We start from the raw sequence: 24,023 nt of genomic DNA on the forward strand, positions 1-24,023 counted from the left end.
TTCTTTTAAAAAGGGAAGGTGTTGACACAGGGAGAGTAGGCAGCTTCCAGAGGGGAAGGAGAGGCAAGAGGGGAAAGACAGGAAGCTACAAAAATGGGTTTAAGGGGGACGAGCTTGGCCATTCAGGGAGTCAATGTATAAAAAGAAAAAAAAAAGGAGACAGATGCAGTTAGTCATTATAAACCCCACCCCCATCTGAAGTGTCCTCATATGCAATCAGTGCTGCTGCGCTCTCCTTTTCCTTTTTCTGGTTTCTTCCAGGAGGATTTGATCATGTATCCCCTTTGCTCCCTTTCATCATCGATGTAATCTCATTCTGTCTTAATGTAACATCTTTTCCTGCAGTTTTGAAAAAAGTAAACAAAAGGTCCTTCAAAAATAAAATGCAGCAACCACATTTCATGTTCTACTATTACATATACAGTATATATATATTTATATATATAAATACATACATAAATATCTTACATGTACAACCAAATTTGAAAAGGATTATGGGGGAGGGGGCAAAAGACTTATGAGGACAGAGGGAGGTGGGAGGGGAAGGTTGCTCATTGTGAGGATAGTGTCTTTCTGTTTGTTGTTTTGTTTTAGCTCTACACACGCGCACACAGCCTTTTGGGGGGGGGGTTTGGCAAGCATTCCTCAATTTGCCCAGTATGGGGAGCTGCCATAGTTGGACTTGCTGCCTTGGGTTTTCTGCTGCATACCACTGGACTGACTGCGCTGTCCGGGACCACCCTGCCAAGAAGTAGATGTATATTCAGTGGATGTTCATGACAAGCTACTCAAGAGGTTTCATTCATTTCACATTCTTACTGCAATCCTTCTACAAGCATGGAACTTTTCACAAGAACCTTATCACAAGCACAAGCCAAAATCTCTGCACAGATGTGGTCTTTAGGTGACTTTAACGGTGGTTTTGTCAGAGGACGCAAGTTTTATTAGAACAGAGGAACACAATTTCTTATGTATTTAGCCATCTGACAAAAGAAACAAAAACGTGAATGAAAGCAGCTTTGTTGAGAATTTGGCTTCTAACAATGTACACGTTTTTTAAAAACAATATAAAAGGATGAAACTTTGGAGCAAGTGTGGACATAATAGAGTGTTTTCATGAAGATGTAATTTAACATCCTACCACATTATCTTGCTGTGTTAGTCTGGATTTGAGAGCTTGGATTTTGTGCAATTTCAGTTGAACTCGTATGTTAACCTGTATTTTAAAAGTCCAGTTTTGGTTGGACAAACAATAATTTGTGCTTTGTTAACACACTGAATAAGATGGCAAACAAAAGTCGTGCCCATTTGGTCAACTAAAATCAAGGCCAACTTAAATACTGTAAGCATGCAGGCCAGTGGACACGGACACAATCATCAAGCAGAAAAGGTAGACAAATTCTCTTTCAGGTGACTTAAATTGAGAAAATTCTTCCCATGATGCAAACGTACATTTTGAAACTGTCAGCAGAATGTGATGCACGCTAAATCAGTTTGTGTTTACCTGCCCATCCTGAGTGAGATGATGGTGCAGCAGCTGGGAGTGCGGTTGTTGGTGTGGAGGCAGGATGTGCAGGAAGGGAGCAGGTGCATAGCCAGGTGCACCTCCAGGGTTCAGGGGTCCCGTTCCTCCCAGTGCTGATGGCAGGCTGAAGGGAGGTGGTGTCCCTGTGTGGAAGCCCTGCTTGTCAAATGACTGAGGAGAACCAAAAGAAGGAGACCGTAATGAGCATACATCTATGGTAGATTTTACAAATAAAGAGCAGGATAAGCATAGGAATTTAACTGAAATGTCATTTATAAACATTTCTTTATCCAACCTGAATGTGAAACTTCTGTTGGCCACAACCACCACTACTACAACAATAAGTAAAACACCTGTGTTTTGCTGTAGATGGAGCCTCCCATGTCAGGTACTCCTCCACTGGTTCCCGATCCTGATAATCCTGGGGCTAAGAGGAGAGGGAAAAGAACAGCTGGAATTTAAAAAAAATAAAAATAAGGACAGCAAACTCGCGAAACAATAGGAGGCCGATCAGGCGGTTAATAGTGATAAAATACTAACTGCTACTCCAATACTGATGAATCCTTCTTTAACATTTAATGTCTCTTTCCAGTGTTAGTAGGATGAGGCCAGCCAGTAGGAAGAGGCATATAAATGGAGGGGGTGCAGAGGCATTTTGCTCATTTCTTCCACCATCCTTTGGCATGTAGCGCTCCATGCCCACATGGAAGCACAATAACACACATGCATATACACACCGATCTCCAGCGAACTATCAAGAGTCCCACCCTCCCACCCACTTTGTCTGTGTGTTGATGAATGCATGCACTTGTGTTGTGTGTACCTTTCCCCGGGCCGCTGCCCGCTGACTTGGCCTGTGACTGGGCAGAGCCTCCGTACCCCGCCTTATTGTATTCCCCACCATGGGCTTGAGACAGGTCATCAAAGGCTGAAGGAGGAGGAAGAGCACAGAACAGAAGAGGAGCCAGAATGAGGAGAGGATGGGGGAAGGCAGATGATGAACAGATTTGGTGAAGAAAAGAGGAGGGAAAGGGGTAGGAAGAGAAGACAGGAGCAGGGGGAGAGAGGCAGTAAGGTAACACTAAGCGGTGTCCAACCTCAGCAGGTTTTAGCTTTGCATGCAGGACAAGCAAAGTAAAAAAAAAAAAAACTAAAAAAAAAAACCTCACACCAAAACACAAACCCAACTCAACAAACATGCTGCAGTGCTTCTCCCTTTTTTAATTTATTCATTAGAACAATCTTTATACTACGTAAAGTCAAGGTTGCCCTAATTTAAAATAGAAAAGTTCAAATCAGCCCAACCTCTGGATTAAAAACTGGTTCACGGTTTATTTAGAATTCATCGGACTGAGGAAATTGTGCTGCTTTAACTCTTAAAAAAAACCAAACAAGATCAGTCAGAAAGAGCCATGTCCTTTGGTCGTGGTTTTACCTGTTCCATATGTGTGCTGTCCGTAACTGGGCTGATGCTGTTGGTGGTATTGATTGGAGGGGTTGGCCAGGCCCACTGCAGGCTGCTTGGCTGAAGCTGGAGGCACAAAGACTGTGGGACCATACTGGAAGGCTGAGGGAACCCCTGGCATGCCAGCGTAGTACGGCAGACCTGCGAGGTCGTGAATAGTAATGAAAATAGTCAAAAGACAAATCAAGCTGAAACTGAACTAAGCAAACGAGCTTAAGATATAATACTGAGAATGACAGAAATATATTAAAAATGTCTATACAAACGTGTTCTACGGCATACATTACCAATCATCTAAAAAAATAAATAAAAGATATTTAAAAAGGTTTTTTTTTTTGCTTGCTTTCAGTGCTCCAACAAATTTCAACAGAGTCAATATCCACAAACAAGGAGAAGGTAAAGTGAGGCTGTAATTTGAATGTAGTGTAAAAGCTATGTGGACTGATGAATAAATCGTGTAACAATTTAACAGAAACTTTGCTTTTCCTTACCTGTGTAACCGTAGCCAGGGGGTAGAGGAGGGTTGAGGAAGGCTTGGTTCTGTGTCTGTTGACCCTGGTTCTGACCCTGCCCTTGTGCCCCTGCCTGCTGTGCCTGTTGGGGCTGTGACTGCACACCTGTTGTAGACAGGCTGGTTGAGGGAGCTGGGGACGAGGAGTCATTCCTGCCAAACTTTGTGGCTTCACCTGGACAGAACAATTGGTGACAGCAAAGGTGTGACTGAACATGGAGAAATTAAAGAATTTTAAGTCTTTGCCATTCAGTTGCTGAAAATGTGGAAAAGAGGCCATCAAATTAACAAATTACGGTGCTATGCCACATTTCTTGTCGAGTCAAAAATCAGTATTATTTTCAGAAATGTAACATAGTAAAGTGCAAATATTGTATAACACATAATGAGACAGGAACAAATATAAGATTTGTGTAGTCGTTCGGTGTTAATGTGTTTTAACACCACCTCAAAACACTTTTAGTTTTATTTACCAGAATAAGGGTTATTTGCCAGGCCATCTCTTCCAGGCATAGGAGCCGTAGCACCAGGGAATGTTACACCATAGTAGTCCTGCTTAGAAAGAGAAAAAGAATTAAAATAACATACGCAGCCCTGCAAGGTTTGCTTGTTTTTCACTGTTCAAAGATAAAAATGTTCTGGTACCATGTTTAAACTTCCCTTTCATGGGAAATTCAACTGTTCCAAAGGCAGCAGTATATCCCACGTTAAGAAAAAACAGAGGCATCTATTGAATGTTCCACCGATGGTCCATGTGCACAAGTTTCAAAGTTGGCCCTCAGTAGACTTATATTATTTGTCTTACGGCTTCATTTTGATAAAATTAAGTTACAGCTCATTCCATACTTTATTATGGCTGAAAGGAATACTCATTTTATCATGTATAACATTTTGATTCAGAGTAAATAATTGGGGATATTTGAATATGGGGATATCCTGGAACGAGTGCAGTGAGAAAAGCAAAAAGGTTGCTCTACTTGGTCAGATGTAGATACACAACTACCCTGTTTGCACATGTTATACAAAAGCTCTGGAAAACTTAACCCACTTCTAAAAAATATGTGTGGATGGAATTTTATTGAGTCTTTCAGCATGCTTGATGTGAAACCTCCCCAAAGCTCATTGTTGGTGACAGCGAGTAAAAACTGATCATTTGGTGCACGTCGATAACAAACACAAGAGACTCACCAGAGGGAGGCGAGACTGCAGCATTTGCAAGTCTTCATATCCATATATCTGCTATTGAAAGGAAGAAAAGAGCCAGTGATTATCCAGTAACAGGTCGAAGTCTTTAATAAAGACTAGGAACAAATCTCACTGCTGTAACGGTTCAGCATAAACACTCATTTATCACCAAAGTGTCTCCAGATGACATTTGTTGTTATTTGGCGCAATATAAACAAACTGCATTGAGTTAAAGCTTCAGGTTGTTTAATTTTAATAAGTAATTTAAGCAAAAAACAACCACCACCATCATCATTTTTTAAAGCAAATTTACTTTATATAATAAAGAAACCCAGCAATTAAAAAAATATATATATATTCTCTCTGAATAGAGCAATTTAGTGTACAAATTTCCTTCCTTTTATATTACTCAGTAAATACATTTATAGGAAAGCTCATACTTACTGGGTAAGCAGGGAGCAAGCCACCAGGACCCATAATGTACTGGTTGGCCAGGAGAGGTGGCACTCCTTGGGCCAAGTTAGGAGGAGCTTTACCTGAGGATTATAAACACAAGGGTAACCACCTTATTGTTCACTTGTATGTTTTGATGGGTCTTTGAATGTCTACATTTAATGCAAACTTTAGTTATATAACACAAAACAAAGATTTGTATGTCAAAATATTAGTTGTTATTTAAAGAATCCCCTTTAAGTCAATTTCTATGTGAAGATGATCACGACTGTACCAGAAGTGTTGGTGAGAAGAGGTGCTGTGCGGCTGCCTGCAGCTGTGAGGATGGTGTTTGTGCCGTTTGGAGTAAGCCCAGGTGCTCCAGATAGATGCAGGCCATTGGTGGCTGAGCTATTGACAGTCGGGGGAACACTGGGATTGACAACTTGACTGGATGTCGATGATGAAAAGGCATGCAGGTTGCTGCTGCTCTCCTCGTTGGTCATCTGATGGAACAAATCAGAACAGGAATGTGAAGTATGGATATCTTCAGAAATGGTGACAAGGCAGGCCTGAATGAACTTACCTGCACAAGCAAGTCCAAAGGAAAAAAAAAAAAAGGCAGAATAACATCAAAATCTTGTCGATGCATATGCGTATACACAAACTTACCGTGAGGGAGGAACTTGTAGCAATCACTGATCCAGAGGACTGAGTAGTGCTCACATGACTGCAAAGAAAGTAAAGTCATTCTGTCAGCCTGTTTAAATCTGATGAAGCCACAAAATCAAACTAGCAAAGGAAAAATAATTAGGAATATTAGATAATCACAGAAAATCATTTCCACATAACAGAATTGTGATACACGGCCTGACCAAAAATAAATAAAAAATCTTTTATTGGACAATTATAAGCTATAATCACGGCACACGTTTACCGAAGCATAGAGTCAATAAGTTTGAGCATCATTACAAAATTAATTCCCATTCATAGTTCCATTAGTTTTTTTGCCAAGGTCTTGTATCAGTGAAGGGAGAGTTAGATGTGGACAAAGTCTTCCCCTGCACATCCCAAAGATTCTCAGTGGGGTTACAGTCTGGACTCTATCCAATCCATGTCTAAAAGCACTGTCTCGTGCTCACTTAATCACTCACAATGTGAGCCAGATGGGATGAGACCATAACGCCTAAACCCAACGTAGTCTTGTACAGTAAACCCATCATACCTTGATGGGCGCCGCACTTCATCCACTGCTCCTCTTACTCTGATGCGCCCCCCCGGCAAAAGGTACATCTGGACTAAGACCATGTGACCTTTCTGCATCGCTCCTGAGCCGAATCTTTATGCTCCAGAGCAAATTCAAAAAGCTCCACTGATAAATAGTTTCCTTAAAACCACACACCCATTTAGTCCTAATACCTTATGTTCTCCATGCATTGAGCATGTGGAAATGCTCTCATTATTAAACAAATATAGCTGTAAGCTATACTGTTGAATTTCTTTGCTCTGATTTCAAACACTTAAGGGATTCCTGATCCAAGATCTTTCAAAATATTCTACAGACCACATTGCTGCCTTGAAAATGATGGTCCGCTGAACATTTCCTAAGCCAATCTTATTCATTTAAGCTCCTCATATTTCCTTTTACCTGATGCAGATCAATAATTTGATTAGAAACAGAGTAACATCTTTACCACACAGGCAGGATGCATCTTCCAACATGGTTCTTTAAGGAATATGAAGCCACTGACTGCATTAGTTGAGGTTAAATAACTTTTTGTGAGTTAAAACATGCTGCTTTACATTTTTAACAGGAGTTTCTTATCCATTTGGTTAGTTAAATCCAGGTGTTGACTTGGCTGCCAGGCTGTTGATGTTACAATCATCTTCAAGTTAAAGCATTGTATGCTTGAGCCACCTCTTACCTGCTGAGTAAAGGGATAGGTGTCGAGTGGGAAGGTGTAACTGCAGGGGAAGCGACGTGGTGGCCGGAACCACTCTCAGTTGTCATAACAGGAGACTCCGTTTTTACTGTTCTAGATGACGATGTAGCTGGTTTAAAAGAAAATTAGATATTGGTTTGATGAACATTCTTGTGTGTTCAAGTTACAAAATGAGCCCGTGAGAAGAAATTGAAGCAGGAAACTTGTTTCACTGAGAGGTTTCTCTCCAGTTTCAACCACACATTTAGCAATCATTATTATATTACAATTTATTGTCAACAATGGTCAAAGTACTCACTTTCCTGTGTGCTCTGTGTCTTCATGGCGCTGTAGCCATTCTATGAAAGGAAATGTTCATAGTATCAATTTTACTATTAAGAATCTTTTCAGTTCTGAAGTAATAAAAATCTTTCCTTTGCCATTTAGAAGTTTCGACCACACAGAGAGAAAAGGGTTTATCCTCACCGTCAAAGGTGCGTTAGCAGCTGACGGAACTTCTTTGCTCTGAGAGAAGCCAAGATGGGGTGGCATGGACCTGGAGCCACTGTTCTCCACGCGATTGGCTGGAGTAGGGACATTAGAGGAGGGTGGTGCTGCTGCACTGGGAAGACCAAGGGAAGGGGATGGAGTAGCACTGGGTAAGCCCAAAGACGGTGAAGGGAAACCGGGATCCGATACACCTGATGGTAAGCTGCTCATGTGTTCACTGTTCACAGGACCGAGAGGAAAAAAATGCTCCTGGTTTACCATGCAGATTTCCCACGGTTAACCTGTACCTAAAACACCAATTCAAAGCACACATACCTCACTGCTCCTGGCTTGGAGAATTTGCTGCTCTGCGACTGCTGCATGGGAACAGCAGTAGGAACAGAGATGGCTGCTGGGGCCAGAGCAGGGGTGTGTTCCCTGGTCGACTCGGCTTGTGACATGTCCGCTGTTCCACTACTAGTTTCAGACCCAAAGTCGAGAGCTCCAAACTGAACATTCAGACCCGATACATCTGCTGAGCCCGGCATTTCCACAGCTGATGATGGAATCTGAGGCAGAAAACATGACTATGTTGTAGTTAAAACTCTCAAGGGGGCAAACAGGCAGCAATCACATACGTATGTGAGAGGACAAAGGGGCTGCATTGTATTCTGAGCTCCTTATGATTGTTAACTAAACATCATATAAGTGCTGCAGAGTTCACAGCGTTTGGAAACTTCTTGACTAGGCTGGCTTTCTGTACACTGTACTAGCCCAGAAGTAAATAACTTTCATGCTATATCCTACTTTGAAAGTAGTATTACTCTTCTACAATTTCTGGACGGAGCTTATTGCATATAATGACTCATTAAAAAAGATCTAAATATCACCAGAACTTACCTTTGAGGGAGGAGGTACTCTGCGTCTCTGTGTCTTTAACTGCCGCTGAGGAGGCTCAGTTATCGGAGGCTCATGGCCTGACAGCTTGCCTCCAGGAGAAGCTCCATCTCTTACAGAAGGGACAAAGGACTCATGGCCTGAAATTTAAAGCAAAGTGTTTAACTATAATGCACAGCACCAAACAACTGTAAGAAGAACATACAATAAAGATGGTGCCGCAGCCAACTGTCTGCACAGATACTGGTCAAGACTGTTTGTACAACTCATTTTATTAGTAGAAAATTAAAAATAACAATAATGATATTCTCACAAATGTGAACAGAGCACATAAATAAAATGTAGAAAATATCACATGACATTTTCAAGACTTTCAGACCAAAGAGGCACAGTATGGCGTTGATCTGAAGTCCTACCTGGTGGTGTGGGAGCCTGGGGTGCATGGGACTGAGACAGGCCCAGAGGCTCCATGGTAGGAAGGATGGAGGACTGTTGCTGCCTCTGAGCCAGCTGGCTGAGCACTGCTGATGGCTCTGGCTGAAGCTTAACTTCCACTGAAGAAAATGGGAGATTAGCATAAAGACTTTTGTCTTTGAGTGTACAATGGGTAAGAGTCAATAGATGTGTCCAAAAATGTTCTGCGTTCAATTTTCTTATTCATTCAGAGATGAGCTTACCGTGTTGGGATGTAACAGGGCCATTCTCAACTCTCTGAGGCTTGGTGTCAGCAGAAGGTGAGGGTGCAGGAACTGGACTTTGCATTAGAGGTGGCCCTGCATCTTTGGAAACACTGCTGTTGCTGGTGGTTGCCAACGTCTGAGTGGTTCTCTGACCAAGTCGAGGCCCATTGAGTTGCTCTGATGTCCGAATGTCAGGCGCTGGTGTCTGCTTAGGTGCATTCAAGGAACCAAAACCAGAACCTATGACTGAGGACTGGGAGAACAACAAGGGTAAAAGACAAACTGAGAACAATCATAAATCATCAGTGTAATGCATTAAATACTGGTTATTTTATCAGTTAAAATATGTATGAGGTTGTGAATACCAGGGCAGCATGTGCATAGGTGGTGCTAGCAGAGGCTGCATGTGCGTAGCTGTTGGCTGTGGCATGTGCGTAGCTGTGTGTTGCAGTGCGTCCATTGTGGTGGGAATTAGTGAACACTAGGCTTTGCCCCAAATCCCCTGCAGAGGGGCCATCAACTATCACTCCCAAGTCTGGGTCCATAGAACCTCCAACAGCCTTTGGCAGTAGGCTAGCCAGGTCCGCACTAAGGAGAAGCAGGAGACAAGAGCGGGAGGTAAAAATGGAGAAATAAGGCTTGGGAAGAAAGGTGCAAGAGAACATTATGGTATGGGTTGAATAAAGTGTGATTTCCCAGAATTAAGCCCCTCTGCATTTTTTCAAGTTGACCAAAACTTTGGGGAAGATGGCTTACTTGTGTCCAGGTGTGATGTGGTTTGTTGGAGCAGAAGAGGCAGTGAATACTTTGGTCTCAGACAACTGTAAAATAAATCCAAACACAGTAATCTAATAAATATTAGTGTATTTTCTATACCAACTATAAAAGTAACATCACAACTTACAAAACTGTTAGAAAATAACTTTTCCACATAGAATTTATTCAGCCACAGTCTTCAGCATTTAGGCAGGCAACAGCATAGTTAAAGTTAAATCATGAAACTAAAATTTGTGTGGAGTTTCACAGTGTAGTATTGCAAATTCCTTTGAGATCAGTCAGGGGTGCTGCCTTACATCCTCATTCCAGTCCTCTGAAGCCCAGTCTTCCAGATTGCCTCCCCATGTTCCTTAGAAAACAAAAGCAGTCAAGTCAGTGTAGCCATGTTCACACTGATTCTTGATGTGTAGATTACTGTTCCCCATTTCTGTGTGAAAGCTGGTTTGGTTTCACACCTAGTATTCTGAACATTTGAAATCTATGCTACTAAACAATAATCTGATTATTACTTTTGATTTAGAAATCAAGCTCAAGCAAATCAGGAGCAGGAACTGCTATCGAAGTATGGCGTCTTATTTTATTTACCAGTTCCCTCAGCAGTTTCGTTGCCGTCGCCTTCCCAATTCTCCTGCCGGGCTCCAGAGTTAGCAGTGTAGTCAGCAGGATTGAAGGTGCTGAAAGGGGAGACACGAGTGGACAACAGGGAAAGTGGAAATAGATGTAGACAGTAATTAGATTTTTCCACATGTTTGTTTTTAAGATATGTGCTTGCAATCAATATCACAACCCCCCCTCTCAGCTTATTTCAGGCATAACATTCAAACCTAGCACAAGTTCTTACCCCATTCCCTGTGAGGAGAACCTGTTACCAGCAGCTGCTCTTCCTCTGCCACGACCCCCTACCCCTGAAGGCACAAAGAAAACAACCAGATGACCATTGCTGAATGGCACCCATGAGCTCCAACTCCTGGTTAAGTGCTTTTAAGAGAGTATCAAACCCCAGCAAGAAGAAAGATACGTTTGTCACAAAACTGTGTCAGTAAAGTCAGTTTTTAACTACAGGGAGACACCCCGCCATGATCGAGGAAGATAAAAGACATGTCAGAGATCTAAAAAAATCCTAAAAATGTTAACGGCCAAAGAAACATCCTGAATTCAAATCTTTTTGACTCAGTTTTAAGGAACATTACAAGTTATTCTAAAGCCAGGCAGCTACAAAAAGCGTGTATTTCACAGGTGCTGAGGGACTCTGAACACCAACAGACAAACATAAAGGCAGCAACGTCAAATCATGAAAAATAACATCTAAGCCTTACTGGATAACAAAGGCACAACTGTCTTTTGAGAACAAAATCTGCAGTCATTGCTTTTGAAAAAACACACCTTAATTAAATGCAACTTTGCAACCAGAAGCATTTACTAAAACTTTAAGACGTCTTGCAGTCCGATTCTCACCTCTGCCACGCCCTCTGCGCCCACGGTCTGCACCCCTCTCTCCAAGAGCCACCTCAAACCCATTTTCCTCTGACCGACCTAGAATCCAAAAGGAAACAAAGTCAGAAGGAAAATAAGGTCAACTAAAACTCAGAATGAATACATAACTGGTTCCAATTCTTCAAAACAGCCTTATAATGTCATGGATGCAGCATTTAACTGACCGAACACAAACACACACATAACCAAGGTTATTCACATGCCTGCATTCTTACCTTCACGCCCTCGACTGATGCCTCTACCCCTCCTGGTGGATCCCCCACGCCCGCGACTGGCCTCTCTCTCTCCTTTCTTCTCCCTGGTCTCCTTTATCTCTGATGGACCTCCTTCTTTCCCAAGGCTACGCTTCTTCCCCACAGTCTCCCAGGAGTTCTGAAAAGGTAACAAGAAGCGAAGTGGGCACAACAGAATGCATTTATGTTGCCATCAAAGATTGCACAAACAAAAACAGAAAAAGGACATGTTATATAAAATATCAATACAAGTTCAAATAAATGAAGATGGAGCGTCTTTGTGTGTACACACTTACTGTGTCAGAGGTGCTCTCAAGCATAAAATTTATGGCTCTGTTTACATCTTCATTGCAGTCATGGAGGGCAACCATGCACTCGTCTTGAGTCTTCCCAGTTACCTCAATCAACTAAGCATACAAAACATAATGAAGAGGTATATCAAGTTACAACAAGTGACATGAGGTTCTGTGTTTTGAAATTCTAGGGATATATGATACTCAAGATAGGTTTTTTAAAAGTCTGTGCATGCACCAACCTGTTTGACCTTGTCTTCAAAGTCAGCATCGTTTTTGTCATAGATCATTTGGGCTAAACGAATCTGTTCTGCTGTGGCCTGGAGAACAGAAGGAGCTCAGTAAGAAACAAGATGACAGAAACGTGTGGTTCCTTGCTGCTTTTTCTTTTTAATTAAAAATAAATATATATATATATACATTGCACCACATCCTATTGGGTCTTATTTATTTAATTAAATATAATAGATATAATAGGATACAATGGTTCTAAACAGTATACATCACATTCGTTGGATATTTTACCTCAATGTCATAATCATGACTATGGAACAATACTGAACAAAAAGGACCTTCCTTTCACAATACATTGTTAACACCTCACCTGTATCTGTTTCTGTGGCTGTGTTGTTTGTGTGGTGGTGGGCAGCGTCTTGTCCCGAGTCCCCCGGGCTTGATTGCTGACCACTGAAGTCATCATATACAGTATATACAAAACAATGTATGTACAAAATAGAAAAATCTAGATAAAAAAAGAGGAGACAGAGGCAAAGAGGAATTACTGTCAACCTGTGAGATGGTCACATTACATTAATTGTGTCCAAAATGCTGTGTTGGACAAATGTGCATTGCTAGAGCTGTACCGTTAATATAAACAGGCTAAGACTCGCTCTTATATACCATGTAAGACTATAACCCCCATCTGTCGCCCCCACATCCCCGGTTAAATTTAGTCTGCCAAGAGGGTACTGTCCGGGTGTCAATTTACAGCTCTCTCTCACTTTCCCACACAAAAACACACTATGCTCCAGCGTATCTAACTCGTAACATAAACACTCTTTCACCTATCTACTACGAGAGGATAGCGACATTACTTTATGACAATCCCTGCCTAAAACACGAGCACACACTTCATTCGAGCTTACAGTGGGAATCGAAAGTATAAACCTAACCAGGGTTATATCACATACAATAACAAGTTATTATACAACGACACTACCAACTGAATACTTGTAAGTGTAGGGCACAAAATGAGATACATGGAATTAACTTTCACAATTGTGTGTCCATTTAAGTTTGCTGACAGACAAATAACGTCGTTAGACTGAAGCATAGTTGACGTAAATTGTGACTTTTTATCAAAAAAAATATTTATACACTAGTTTTTCACCCGTCTTCCAATTTAATGCAATCACCAACCAAAGTTAGATGTTCGACCGATAAATACAAAGACAAGAGCTAACGTTCACTTTAGGTCACCTAGCTCAGGATAGCCGCAGCCTGGCTAATCGCTCGCCTTTGTTCCGTGTGCGAGTCGCAAAAGACCTTAAAATCCCACAAATTATGGGGAAGGATATAAATACCGTAACTTTAAAATGTATCAACCGGTCGGACAATTAAATCTTTATTTGTCAAGGCTTGGCGAGACAGGAAGAGAAAATAAACAAATGTGTCAAGTGCGTCTATCTCTTTGTGTAGACCAGAAGAAAAGCTAATGTTAGCATCTAGCTAACTACTTAAACGGAATGAACACAGTCGCGTGTTTAGTTATCATTCACAACGGGCAGTACTCTGCGTTTTACCTTGAGGAACTGAATGTGGTTTATAAAATTTGTCGAAATACAACTGGCAAAGACAAATTATTAGCAACTACATGCCAACTGCCCGGCATGCGAACGGCCCGTTTACATACAATGCAGCACTCACAGTGTTGATACGACGCTGGCTAGTTAGCGAAATAGTTAGCTAACAAGCGAACAGGACGGATGGTGTTCAAGAATCTGTCAACTGCCCTCCTCGGAAAAGTAAAAAAAAAATTATACGACCAGGCGTTTAGTTTTTTCGACAACTTTTAAACACTATTAACACAAAGGATCTGAGGCACATATTTTACCTGCTAACACGCTTCGCTCAGCCAGCAGGCAGCAGCAGCAGCAGATGCTGTCACGTGACTCACCGCGCCGTTGTTCAACGTTGTGAAGCCGATGCTGCCAACCAGAATCCACCGAGCAGGTCAGATGGTCCAACGCCGCGCCCCGACGTACTCGTGCATGTTTGGGAGCCTGCGCATGTGTTTCTTAGTTTGGCGGACAACAGGTGATTTTTTTTTTTTGTCGGTGAACATTTAAAAAATGTCTCTAATTCTGCATCTGCAGATTGTCAGACACATGAAATGAAAAGAAAAAGATTCAACTGAAGAACCCAATGAATTTAACAACCACTTCTGAGGGAAAATGTCCCTTAGCAGCATCTCGACAGAAAGTAGCACGAAAACAATACAACCAGAGCACACAATTTTTCCCTGCCAAATAAGGGTTAAATTAGGCCTCAACTGACCTCAATCCAACATACCAGCTTTGGAAGAAAGTGAAGTAAGCTGTTTATGTTAGGAAACACACACAACAGAAACAGAAGGCAGGGGTTTAGATATTTCTGTCATTCGCAGATGTCAGGTAATATATGCAATCATTTTCTTCAATAAAAAAAAAACAAACTGATGTATATTAAATTAGGATTTCTTTGTCTTTTTTTAAGGATATAGTCTGATGATGACATAGGTTTCACAACATTTATGTAAAATAACAGAACATTCTAATGGGTTTACAAATCTAGCTTAAGTCAGAAGTTTGTACAGATCTAATGTCTGAGGTGAGACCACACATGAATGATATGGGTTTTGTGTCTAGAGGAAGAGTAAAATAAACCATTTGAAACTCCTTTTGGTGTAGATAGGCTTTCTCTTGTTTTAATTTTTTACACATTTGGTTGTTTTGTGCTATATATTGGGGTCTGTAGCTTACATTTGCCAAAGCAAATAACGATATATATACCATCCTTCCATTTAAATCACATGAATGATGAAAATATATTTTTACAAGCAATACATCCATTTTCTATATCTGCTTAATCCAATTCAGGGTTGCGGAGGGGGCTGGAGCCTTTGGGCGAGAAGGTACACCCTGGACAGGTTGCCAGTCATTCACAGAGACAAACCAGACAAATAAACACACACTCTCACTCTCTTAACCCTCTCTCATTTGCTCCTGCAGTCAATTTAGAATCAACAGTGAACATAATATGCTTTTCTTTTTGGATGGTGAAAAAGGAAGCCAGAGTACTTGGAGAGACCCCATACAGGCACAGGGGAGAACTTGCAAACTCCATACAGAAAGGCCCCACTTGGGATTCAAACCAGGAACCTTCTTGTTGTGATGCTACAGTGCTAATCACCACTCTACTGTGCAGCCAAAATGATGTGATCATCAAGCAAATTCAGTTCAAATGTAAAGCATTAAATCTGATCATGTAGCATCAATGACTTCAGTTAAAACTTTACTTAAAACTGGAAAAGACTTCACAAATATCCCTAAAAATATAAAACAATATTTCAAGCCTACCACTAGAAAAGCAGCCACTTGCAAAGTAAAAGTCTCCAGAACTCAAGTTTCTGGTGTGTCTTTGGTTCGACTGGGACGTTCACGACTGAACAGAAGACCAGTGAGGCGAGGGAGTCTATCCACTCAAAGGACAATACTATAACCAAATAAAAAGATGATGCCACAAAATGACAGCTAAATCCTTTCCATGGGATTCTAGCGAAAAAAACAACCAAGTCAACCAAGAAAAAGCCAGTACAAAAAAAAAAGAGACAATGAGAGAAAATATCTTGTTTCATAAATAACATCTATTCTAGTTTCACAGAAGTGCAAAAAATATTCACGTGAGCTTCATAAATTATGTTCGAACTGGCTAAATATGTACCATTTCATGACACATTGTAAAGTCTGTGAATTAGTTAACAAACAGCACAACTCCATATCTGAACACAAAAATTAAACACATAAATAAACAACAATGCAAATGCTTTTCCATTCAGACTCTTCCCAATATGTTCTTTTCACAGAAAACATATTTGTTGTATCACGTATCCACACCTTTCCTGTCTGCGTCTTGAAAACCTGTGGATAGCGCTTGGTATGATGTAACACTAATCAAGTAACACTTAAAGTCCAATAAAGTAGTTACTTAAATGTAAAAAACATACATGATCATTGTCTGATACTGTCGTTCGTGTGGTCGGTGAAACTTAAACAGAGTAACTTCCCATAACTGCACCTAAAATTGCAAGTGTTCTCTCATTAAAATGTATTCAATTCACATAATTGGATCATGATCATTATCTCCTCTTTGGGTTTGAGGGTTCATGGAGTGAATGGGCTTCAGATACGGCTGCAGCTGAGCTCTCATGCTGTGCACACATCTTGCTTTTCTTTCCACGATCTCCGCCAGCTTGCGGACATATTCCTCAAATGCCTAGAAGGGGAGACAACGAGAGGACAGTGAGTCTAAGTTCATTGAAATACAAAGTTCATGAAAAGAAATCAGAAGATCTCAATCGAGCTAAAAGTTGTGGATGTGATTTAGTCTAACCATCTCACGCTGATGGAACAGAAGCTTCCCCTCTTTGTGACATAAAGCTTCCATCTCTTTTAGCTGCTCCAGGTGGGCCTCAGTAACGCAACACCTTATGTTAGATTGAGATAAAGTACTATTAGCACGTGTGAATCAAATTTTTATTCATACTGGATGACTGTTTTCAGTAAATACTGAGAACGCTTGCACTTACTTGGCATGGTCTAAGTCATCTATGGAAAACAGATGGACTGTGGGTTTGATTTGCCGATTGCTATATCTTCCTTGACTGCTTATTTCTTCAGTATTCCTTGGTCTGGGTGAAATTTTTGAGTTGCTGGAATAGTTTGAAAGGATTATGTTCAAACAGGCAGAGGAATTTTCTGATTGTTGCGTTGTAATGGAGGATGGAGATTTTCCGTGCTTATCATAGGCATATTGTGGCAGACTGCATAAGGCAGGTGAGCTAGTGTTCATGTTGTGCTGGATAGAGGGTGACGTGGCTGGAGTGTGCACTGAAGCACACGCAGAGGTTTTTGTTGGATATGCAGTTGCTTTGTTGTCAAGAGTTGGTGTTGTATGGTTTTTCTGGTTGTTCTCTGGGTCTTGGAGGGAAGCAAGCATAAACTCAGAGATGGGAGGTCTGTCCTTATCTGGACAAGATAAACAGCCGTTAACTTAAGCTATTTATGATTGCGCTGGCACACACACACACACACACAAACAGACAGAACTCACACTTACCTTTTCCACAGAATTTGCTTTTGATATATATTCGGCGCCCGGCGTGATCAGTATCTGTCACAGTGTTATAAGCAGCAGGGTGCAAGGTCCTTTCCTGTGGCAACTGCAAAAAAGATTCTGCATAATCATCTTCTGCAAATTTCTCCACCATCTTCACACAGGAGCGACGTTCTTTTCCAGTTTCCCCTTCGTTATCGTCTCCCCTCTCACTTTCAGCTGGATAGAGTGAGGTGTTACTGGTGTTCCCTTGGAGAAACGAGGCTGTAGCAGGCCACTGGTCCACTTGAAGCAGGGAAATGCTGAGCGGGTCCATGACGCAGCTAAAAGAATCCGCACAAGTTTCATCTTGAGGTAGTACTGATTTTTTCACATTGATATCTGGATTGTTTTGTGTCTGAGAGTAAACAGGATCTTCTGATTGTTTGTTAAGGGTCTTCGCAGGTACTGTTCTTCCAGTCTGTGTCATGATGGTAGTGAGAGGTAATGTAGTTAAGGAACTGGTAGAAAAGCGTGGTGCCTTCTTAGTGCCGTCTGATGATGCTGTCTCTGGAGTATTTTGTAAAGGTAAAGTATGGATGTTGGCATTAGATATAGAATACTTTGATTCGAGAAAAGCCTCACTAGGCTTATTTGGGGTCAGGAGTGTGTTGATATGTTCAAATGGTGGGGAGAGGGGCCTTTCTGCAGGAGCTCGCTGACGATGCGACTCAAAAGGAAGATGACTAAAGAGGCTTCTGCTGTCATTGCTGCTGTGAGAAGACTGTAAACTGTAGCAGTCAGCTGCTTCTGTCTGCCCAGTTCTCCTCACTCCATCATCAGGGATATCTGAGGCATCTAGTCCTTCCACAACCACTTCTCTTCTGTCCTCTGAATAACAGCTATAAGACAATTGTGACTTTACAATTGTTGGATTTGGACATATCATCCTATTTGCATACTCCATCTCTGTCGCTACCACCCGGTGGCGCCTCCTCTCTCGCCCATCAGCTGGCTTCCTATTTTCTTTCCTAACTCTGGCTTCATCTGTTGCCTTAAGCGACCTTCTCCTCCCGCTTTTGCACCTGTCTTGCCTAGAGCTTGTCTCCGTTCCTTCCAGAGAAACCTTCCAGTCTTCACCAGCACGACCACACTTGCTATGAGCTTCCACGTTGTTTTTGTTACTGGGGTTTGTAGAGGTTTTAGTTGGCATGTGAGTCTCACCTCTGGGAGAGTGCAACTGCTCTCTATTACAATCAACCATCCCAACCCTAACTTTATTAGCATCTGAAATGTCTTCCAAACCATGATATAGTTGGGTAGAGAGTGAGTGGTGAAAGGAGTGTGGAGGGGTGAAGAGAGTACCCTGAGTGGAGGAAGAGAAAGCTGAGAGTGTCAAAGATGAGGCGGGATGGATAGATGAAGAAGCTGATGAGGGTATAAACTGCTGCAGCTGGTGATGATACTGTCTAAGATGCCTTTTCCTCTCTTTATCATCAACTTTTGCCAAATACCTTTCTCTCTGCCTCGCTACTTCACAACTTGGGTTTCTACTGCTTTCCACTTCTTGTCTTGGTTCAATCCATTCAGTTTCCTCTCCTCTTCCCTCTTTCATAGTGTGCTGACAGTTTTCTTTTTCTCTGTGCTTAAATCCAGATTCCCTCAGAGCAAAAGCTAAGAGACCCCCATGGGCTTCTTCCTGTTTTTGCTGCTCATCATTTTGTTGTCCCAACACCAGCACGGCCCTGGTACTTTTCTCTCGAACGTAAGGACTATGAGTCCTTCCATACCTACTTCCTTCTCTTTCATCTGCTCCTTTACTCCCACAACTGGAACCGCTCAACCAACCTCTAATTGGTGTTAGAGGTTTAAGTCCAATCCCTTTTCTGCCCATTGCTTGTGTTTCTTCTTCACATACACTGTTCTTGGGTGTTGAGCAGAGAAATGTTGCCCCTGTGTGTAAACCTGTTGTAGGTGTACTGGGACCAAAAGCCCTGCTTTGTTTCCTTAACTTTGGCTTTTTAGGGGTACCATCACTGCTACTGCAACTGCTGTTGATGGACATATGAAGTTTAGGGGAGGGTACAATCTTGCCTCCTCTTCTTCCTCTTGGTCCTCCTTGTCCCCTCAGCTCCTTCACCCTGTGAAAAATAAGTATGTATACCTTTCTAAATAGAGGGATCTCTGCCACCGGAAAACATTGGAATGAGAGCAATATTAAATCCGAAACAAAGTTTCATCATATTTAATAATGTAAAGCAGGATTGGAGGTCTCTGCACATAATGATAAATATGTTGAATATTTACAGTCCATAACCAAATTCTTCTACTCACACACACTTACCGATCTGCATATCTCAATGTATTGAGAGTGTGTTCAGTTGCTGGGTGACCAGGAGAAATGTTGGCAATCATGCATGTCATTGAGTCACCAAGAAATGAGTCTTTCAAAACCTTGAATGAGAGTAAAGTAGTTCAATATGAAAACACAGCGTTTAGAAGTCAAACTTGAAAAACAAGAAAATCAGGCATGATATTTGGCATGCTCGTATCGTTAGTTACATCAGTATTTCTACCTGCGTAAGTTTGCTTTGTCGGAAAGGTGTGTGAGATTCCTCTTTGTCGAGAGAACGGATGCATTCTTTGAGCTGAGAACAAGAAAAAAAATTAAATGAAATAGAAAAGAAATTGACGATGAAAAATAATACACTGTATATTCTCTAATATCTTTGTGTGGGATTTGTGAGTGTGTAAGGATGTCTTTGTTTAGCTTACAGCCAACAGACTTTGGTTGATCTCAGCTGCCTCCATACGACTCTGCCTGTTTGGTTCTTTGGCATCGGATGCCCTCTCACTTCCTGCCAGGTCAACAAACCACATTCTGCACACATACGCACAAACATGGACCTCCTCAACATGGACACAAATAATCTTTGTTGTCTCCAGGCAAAAAGACTAAACTATCAGGAAATCTATAAACTATAAACTGAAAATACAACTGGAAGGGCAGTGGTAGGCACTTGAAAGGCAACGCAGAACTATCATGATCTGACCAGTTATTAGGCAAAGTGCAGTGTTACTTGTTGCACCTTTGTGCTCAAATGTAGTAATTGCTTTATGCTTTCTTAAAATGCTGTCTCCTAGAATCTTATCTGGTTTTCAAAAACCCAACAGAGCAAAAACTATCTTTAAACGCACTTTAAACTCACCTTGATCCATACATAACGGCATCTTATTTAGGAAAATTACATATTGCTACACTTAGAAAGGCAACAGTCCTTTACTCTATGCTCTCCTTCTCTACCAACTTTCATGACAATCCCTCCAGTTTTTGCAAAAACGTAGCGAGAGTTAAAACAAACCATAAACCTCAGAGTGGATATGATAAAACATTTTTGTCTCTCACCTTCCAACTACTCGCTGGTTTGCGTCTCTAAGCTGAATCTGAAGCAAGGCGTGGGAACGAGAGGAGAGTGGATTCACGCCACTCATCCCTTGTGTTCGTTCTGCTGTGCCCTCTGATATTACCTTGCAAGGGCAAAAAGGAATATAGGTGATTGGAGAGAAAAGTGAGAGATTGAGAGAGTTACCAGAGAGACTGAAAGCAAACACAGAAAAATTATAATAACATTTAAAGTGTCAAAGGTATTTAAGAGTCATCTGTGCCTCTGTGAGGATATGAGCACACATTTGAACATAGATAGATCTGGTGACCTGTGCTGCATGTCCTCTCTTTTCACTTGTTTAATGTCTACTTTCATATTGTTCATAATAAACCACAGTTACTTTTTGTCTACTGACATCATTTTGATAAAAATGTGTATAATTAATAATGTGTTCTACATGTTGTGATGCTAATCAGAACACATAATCTGCACAATGTAGCATGTGAATACGTTTTTATAATAACAGGGCAAACCTCCAGCAGCAAGCTGACTGAGTCCACTCTGACATCACGCAGTCCTGAAATGTGAACCACTTTCTGTCCATCCTCTCTGGCAAATAACCTTCACAGGGTAGATATAAGTAAAAAGAGATTAAGCGAAGTAAATCCAGCTTTATCATAATTTCTTAATAAGAGTAGTGGAGATCCTGATTATGTGAACATTACCGAACATTAAATGATTCCAATGGGAAATCTTGAGCTTAAATGTACACTCACATTTATGTTCTTTTAAATTTAAGGTAGACTTCAATGAATAAAGAGGTACAGAATAAATCTAGCAAATGGTGGCTTTAGGTTATCGATTAAGTCAGGTCATATATTTTCTGTTCAAAACAAAATCCTTCATATTGTTAATATTATATTCTTCAGCTGTTGTAACACAACAAAACACAACCACAGACCTTTTCCTGTGGTCCAATAGGTCATAGAGCTGACCACAGTAGATCTCAAAGAAACTGACATAAACGAGTGGTGATGGGTGCACATGTGTGGTGGACAGGTGAGCAAATATGTCCCGAACTGCCAAAGCATACAACCCAGGTCTCCCAGGAGATGAGCCCAACATGGTGTGAGTCTTCCCTGCACCTGTCTGTCCATATGCAAAGCAGGTGGCCTTGCCTCTGCAAGACACAGATAATGCAAATAAAGGTAGATTGAGAACCGGAGATAGAAACACACAGCCAAAGAGCATGCACTTACACGTCAAACTGACTCATTTGGAATTTTAAAAAATCATACAGTGACAATGCAAATGCCTCCATAATAACCACCAAATCAGGGCAGACCTACCCACTGAGCATATGTTGCACCAGAGGATATGCTGTTCTTCGATACACCTCTTCATTGGAGCTCTCCTCCCCAAAAACCTGATCATAGTAGAACTTGTGCTGCAGGACAAAAGAACAAGCGAAAAGGTACAGTATGAAATAAACATAACCAGCACACTAATATCATTCTGATCTGATAAAGTCATCATAGCAATAACCTTCCCTTAGTATTCCAGTACTCTACCTGTAGTATATACTGTGTGAGATCCACAGCTTCTTTGCTTTCATGGACAATCACACATTCTTCCCCTGAAGCTGTCACAACATCCGTCTCTCCTCTTCTGCTCTCTGCGTGTGTCAAAGGTCTTTTTCTGACACACACACTAATCCGCTGCCCACCCACCTGCCTACTACGCACACATGCAGAAATGAAGAAAAAAAAATGTTCATCTCAAGATTTTATGCAAACTGATAAGTTTTATTTATTTCTAAATGTCTTTCATGTTAAATGAATGTTTGGGGAAAGATGCAACCCAATGCAACCCACTTTTTGTTTGGAGCATGCGTAGAACTCAGTGGTAGCCCGTAGTTGTAGCCAGCTGTTCTCTTTGCTTCATAAACAGGCGTGGGCTTAGCCATGTCTGTGCAGCAGATTTTCTTCTTGGAAATTCTTTTTGTGCCTTTCTGCCTTAACGGTTTGTTGGTAAATGTCTTTGATGTCAGTGTTTCAGGACAAAATTTTGGACAGTTGAATCTCTCATGGTTTGGTGGCAACCCGGCATAAGAGTTGAACATGCAATTTCCTCCTCCGATATCTTGCTTGCTATTCTGTCCACTATGAAAATCACACAGACCACTGGTATGTTCATCTAGCTCATAGCTGCTGCTCTCTCTGCAGCCACATTCCACAACATTTCTGCTGTGACGTTGTAGCTGCACCTGTGTGGTACATCCTATTTTCTCAACGAGTTTCTCGTTTCTTTGGTGACTTTCATAGATATGACCAGTGCCCACAGGATGAGAAAATAGCCTCTGATGGTCATCAGTGGTGTCATCACTGAAGTCAAGGCATCTTCGAACACATGATGGTCCAACAAAACTGGATGCATCTGGACCACAAATAGCAGCTCCATTTTCATCCTGATCCTCATTCACATCTTCATCAGGATTTCTGTAATCATCAGGACTGAAACTACCTTCCACTGCAGGATAATACTCATCACCTCCATTATAATCATAGTCATTACCATCATCATAAGCTAGGTTCTTCAGGTCAAGAGTTTTGACCAGTTGGACCAGATGGAAAAGGCGCGTCCTGTCCTCCATCGAGCTGATTCCCAGGAGGAAATAGTCTTCCATGTTCAAAGCTGAAAGGTGGGCTGCACGGCAAACACCCACCAAGGTAAACCTAAGGAACAGAGAAAGTGGAAGACAAATAGTCTTATTAAAAAATATGGGGAACGTGTGAGTTTTGATGCCCTGTGTATTCCTACCTTGCATAGTGACGCTGAAGCCCAACCGCTTTCAGACACTCGTACAAGCAAACTGTCATTTCCTCCACTGGCTTTTTCTCTCCCTTTTGTCCTTTACTTCACGCCACCTACCTTTGGAGAGACAGGTGTGTCACTTTAGTCTCTGCATCAGTTGCTCACAAAAAAAAAACATGGAAGACATCATTGCACAGCTAGTGTAAGTCTATGATTACATGCCAACCTTACACAGGAACAAGTCAAAACAGCTACAAACTGCAGGCCACTCCACCAATATAAGACAGCATGTCCTGTCTAGTGATTTCTGTCAGAGAACGATAGCCAATAGCTGCTCACTGCGTCATGACTGTCCCCCTGCTCTGTTGATGGTAAGCAAAGCATGGGGCACCAGTATGATGCTGAAATCTGACACTAGAGCTTGATGGAATCAGGGCAGCACCATGCAGTCGTCATACATTTCTTCATAGTTGCAAAAAGGATAAATATAGAAAACACAGGCAAGCAACTGTTGACTTCTACTGTAAACTGGTCACCAGCTGCAACAGTCCTGCCATATGGCAAGACA

At 41.5% G+C, this 24,023-nt stretch overlaps 2 protein-coding genes across 6 annotated transcripts; both read right to left on the reverse strand.

Moving 5' to 3' along the window:
* On the reverse strand, positions 1–14,106 carry LOC140309825 (ubiquitin-associated protein 2-like). Of its 5 annotated transcripts, none has more exons than XM_072387845.1 (29): positions 14,017–14,106; positions 12,508–12,645; positions 12,146–12,223; positions 11,907–12,017; positions 11,593–11,749; positions 11,339–11,416; positions 10,725–10,788; positions 10,469–10,557; positions 10,180–10,232; positions 9,863–9,927; positions 9,472–9,694; positions 9,104–9,359; positions 8,843–8,980; positions 8,430–8,566; positions 7,866–8,098; positions 7,527–7,767; positions 7,360–7,399; positions 7,044–7,170; positions 5,791–5,848; positions 5,414–5,624; positions 5,131–5,222; positions 4,690–4,737; positions 3,975–4,053; positions 3,482–3,676; positions 2,961–3,131; positions 2,349–2,453; positions 1,879–1,952; positions 1,505–1,696; positions 1–741 (listed from the first exon to the last, which is right to left on the reverse strand). In XM_072387845.1, exons 2-29 carry the CDS (start codon positions 12,601–12,603, stop codon positions 646–648), a joined length of 3,507 nt encoding a protein of 1,168 aa, XP_072243946.1. In that variant the 5' UTR covers positions 12,604–12,645; positions 14,017–14,106; the 3' UTR covers positions 1–645. The 5 variants fall into 5 exon arrangements, with proteins under 5 accessions (XP_072243946.1, XP_072243945.1, XP_072243944.1 ...); XM_072387844.1 differs by having other exon boundaries at positions 3,975–4,056; XM_072387843.1 differs by having other exon boundaries at positions 4,690–4,740.
* A 1,705-nt stretch (positions 14,107–15,811) lies between these two features.
* Positions 15,812–23,584, reverse strand: LOC140309827 (uncharacterized). Its single transcript, XM_072387847.1, has 14 exons — positions 23,462–23,584; positions 22,516–23,376; positions 22,213–22,375; positions 21,991–22,088; positions 21,603–21,821; positions 21,175–21,262; positions 20,662–20,783; positions 20,031–20,136; positions 19,832–19,903; positions 19,600–19,709; positions 17,280–19,396; positions 16,750–17,188; positions 16,554–16,647; positions 15,812–16,436 (listed from the first exon to the last, which is right to left on the reverse strand). Exons 1-14 carry the CDS (start codon positions 23,518–23,520, stop codon positions 16,278–16,280), a joined length of 4,707 nt encoding a protein of 1,568 aa, XP_072243948.1. The 5' UTR covers positions 23,521–23,584; the 3' UTR covers positions 15,812–16,277.
* Between the last annotated feature and the right edge of the window lie 439 nt (positions 23,585–24,023).

This window comes from Leuresthes tenuis, unplaced genomic scaffold (genome assembly GCF_036924035.1).
Source record: "Leuresthes tenuis unplaced genomic scaffold, fLeuTen1.0.hap1 SCAF_6, whole genome shotgun sequence".
NCBI lineage: Eukaryota > Metazoa > Chordata > Actinopteri > Atheriniformes > Atherinopsidae > Leuresthes > Leuresthes tenuis.

Excerpts from the sequence above, each read along its gene's own strand:
- LOC140309825 (XM_072387842.1), bottom strand. The coding sequence starts at position 12,603 with ATGATGACTTCAGTGGTCAGCAATCAAGCCCGGGGGACTCGGGACAAG. Across the intron at positions 8,099-8,429 it reads GAGTACCTCCTCCCTCAAAG|ATTCCATCATCAGCTGTGGA; the intron begins GTAAGTTCTGGT and ends TTTCTGCCTCAG. Across the intron at positions 3,677-3,974 it reads GGCAAATAACCCTTATTCTG|GTGAAGCCACAAAGTTTGGC; the intron begins GTAAATAAAACT and ends TGTTCTGTCCAG.
- LOC140309827 (XM_072387847.1), bottom strand. The coding sequence starts at position 23,520 with ATGACAGTTTGCTTGTACGAGTGTCTGAAAGCGGTTGGGCTTCAGCGT. Across the intron at positions 20,784-21,174 it reads CAGTCAGCTTGCTGCTGGAG|GTAATATCAGAGGGCACAGC; the intron begins GTTTGCCCTGTT and ends TGCCCTTGCAAG. Across the intron at positions 19,710-19,831 it reads GACAAAGCAAACTTACGCAG|GTTTTGAAAGACTCATTTCT; the intron begins GTAGAAATACTG and ends CTCTCATTCAAG.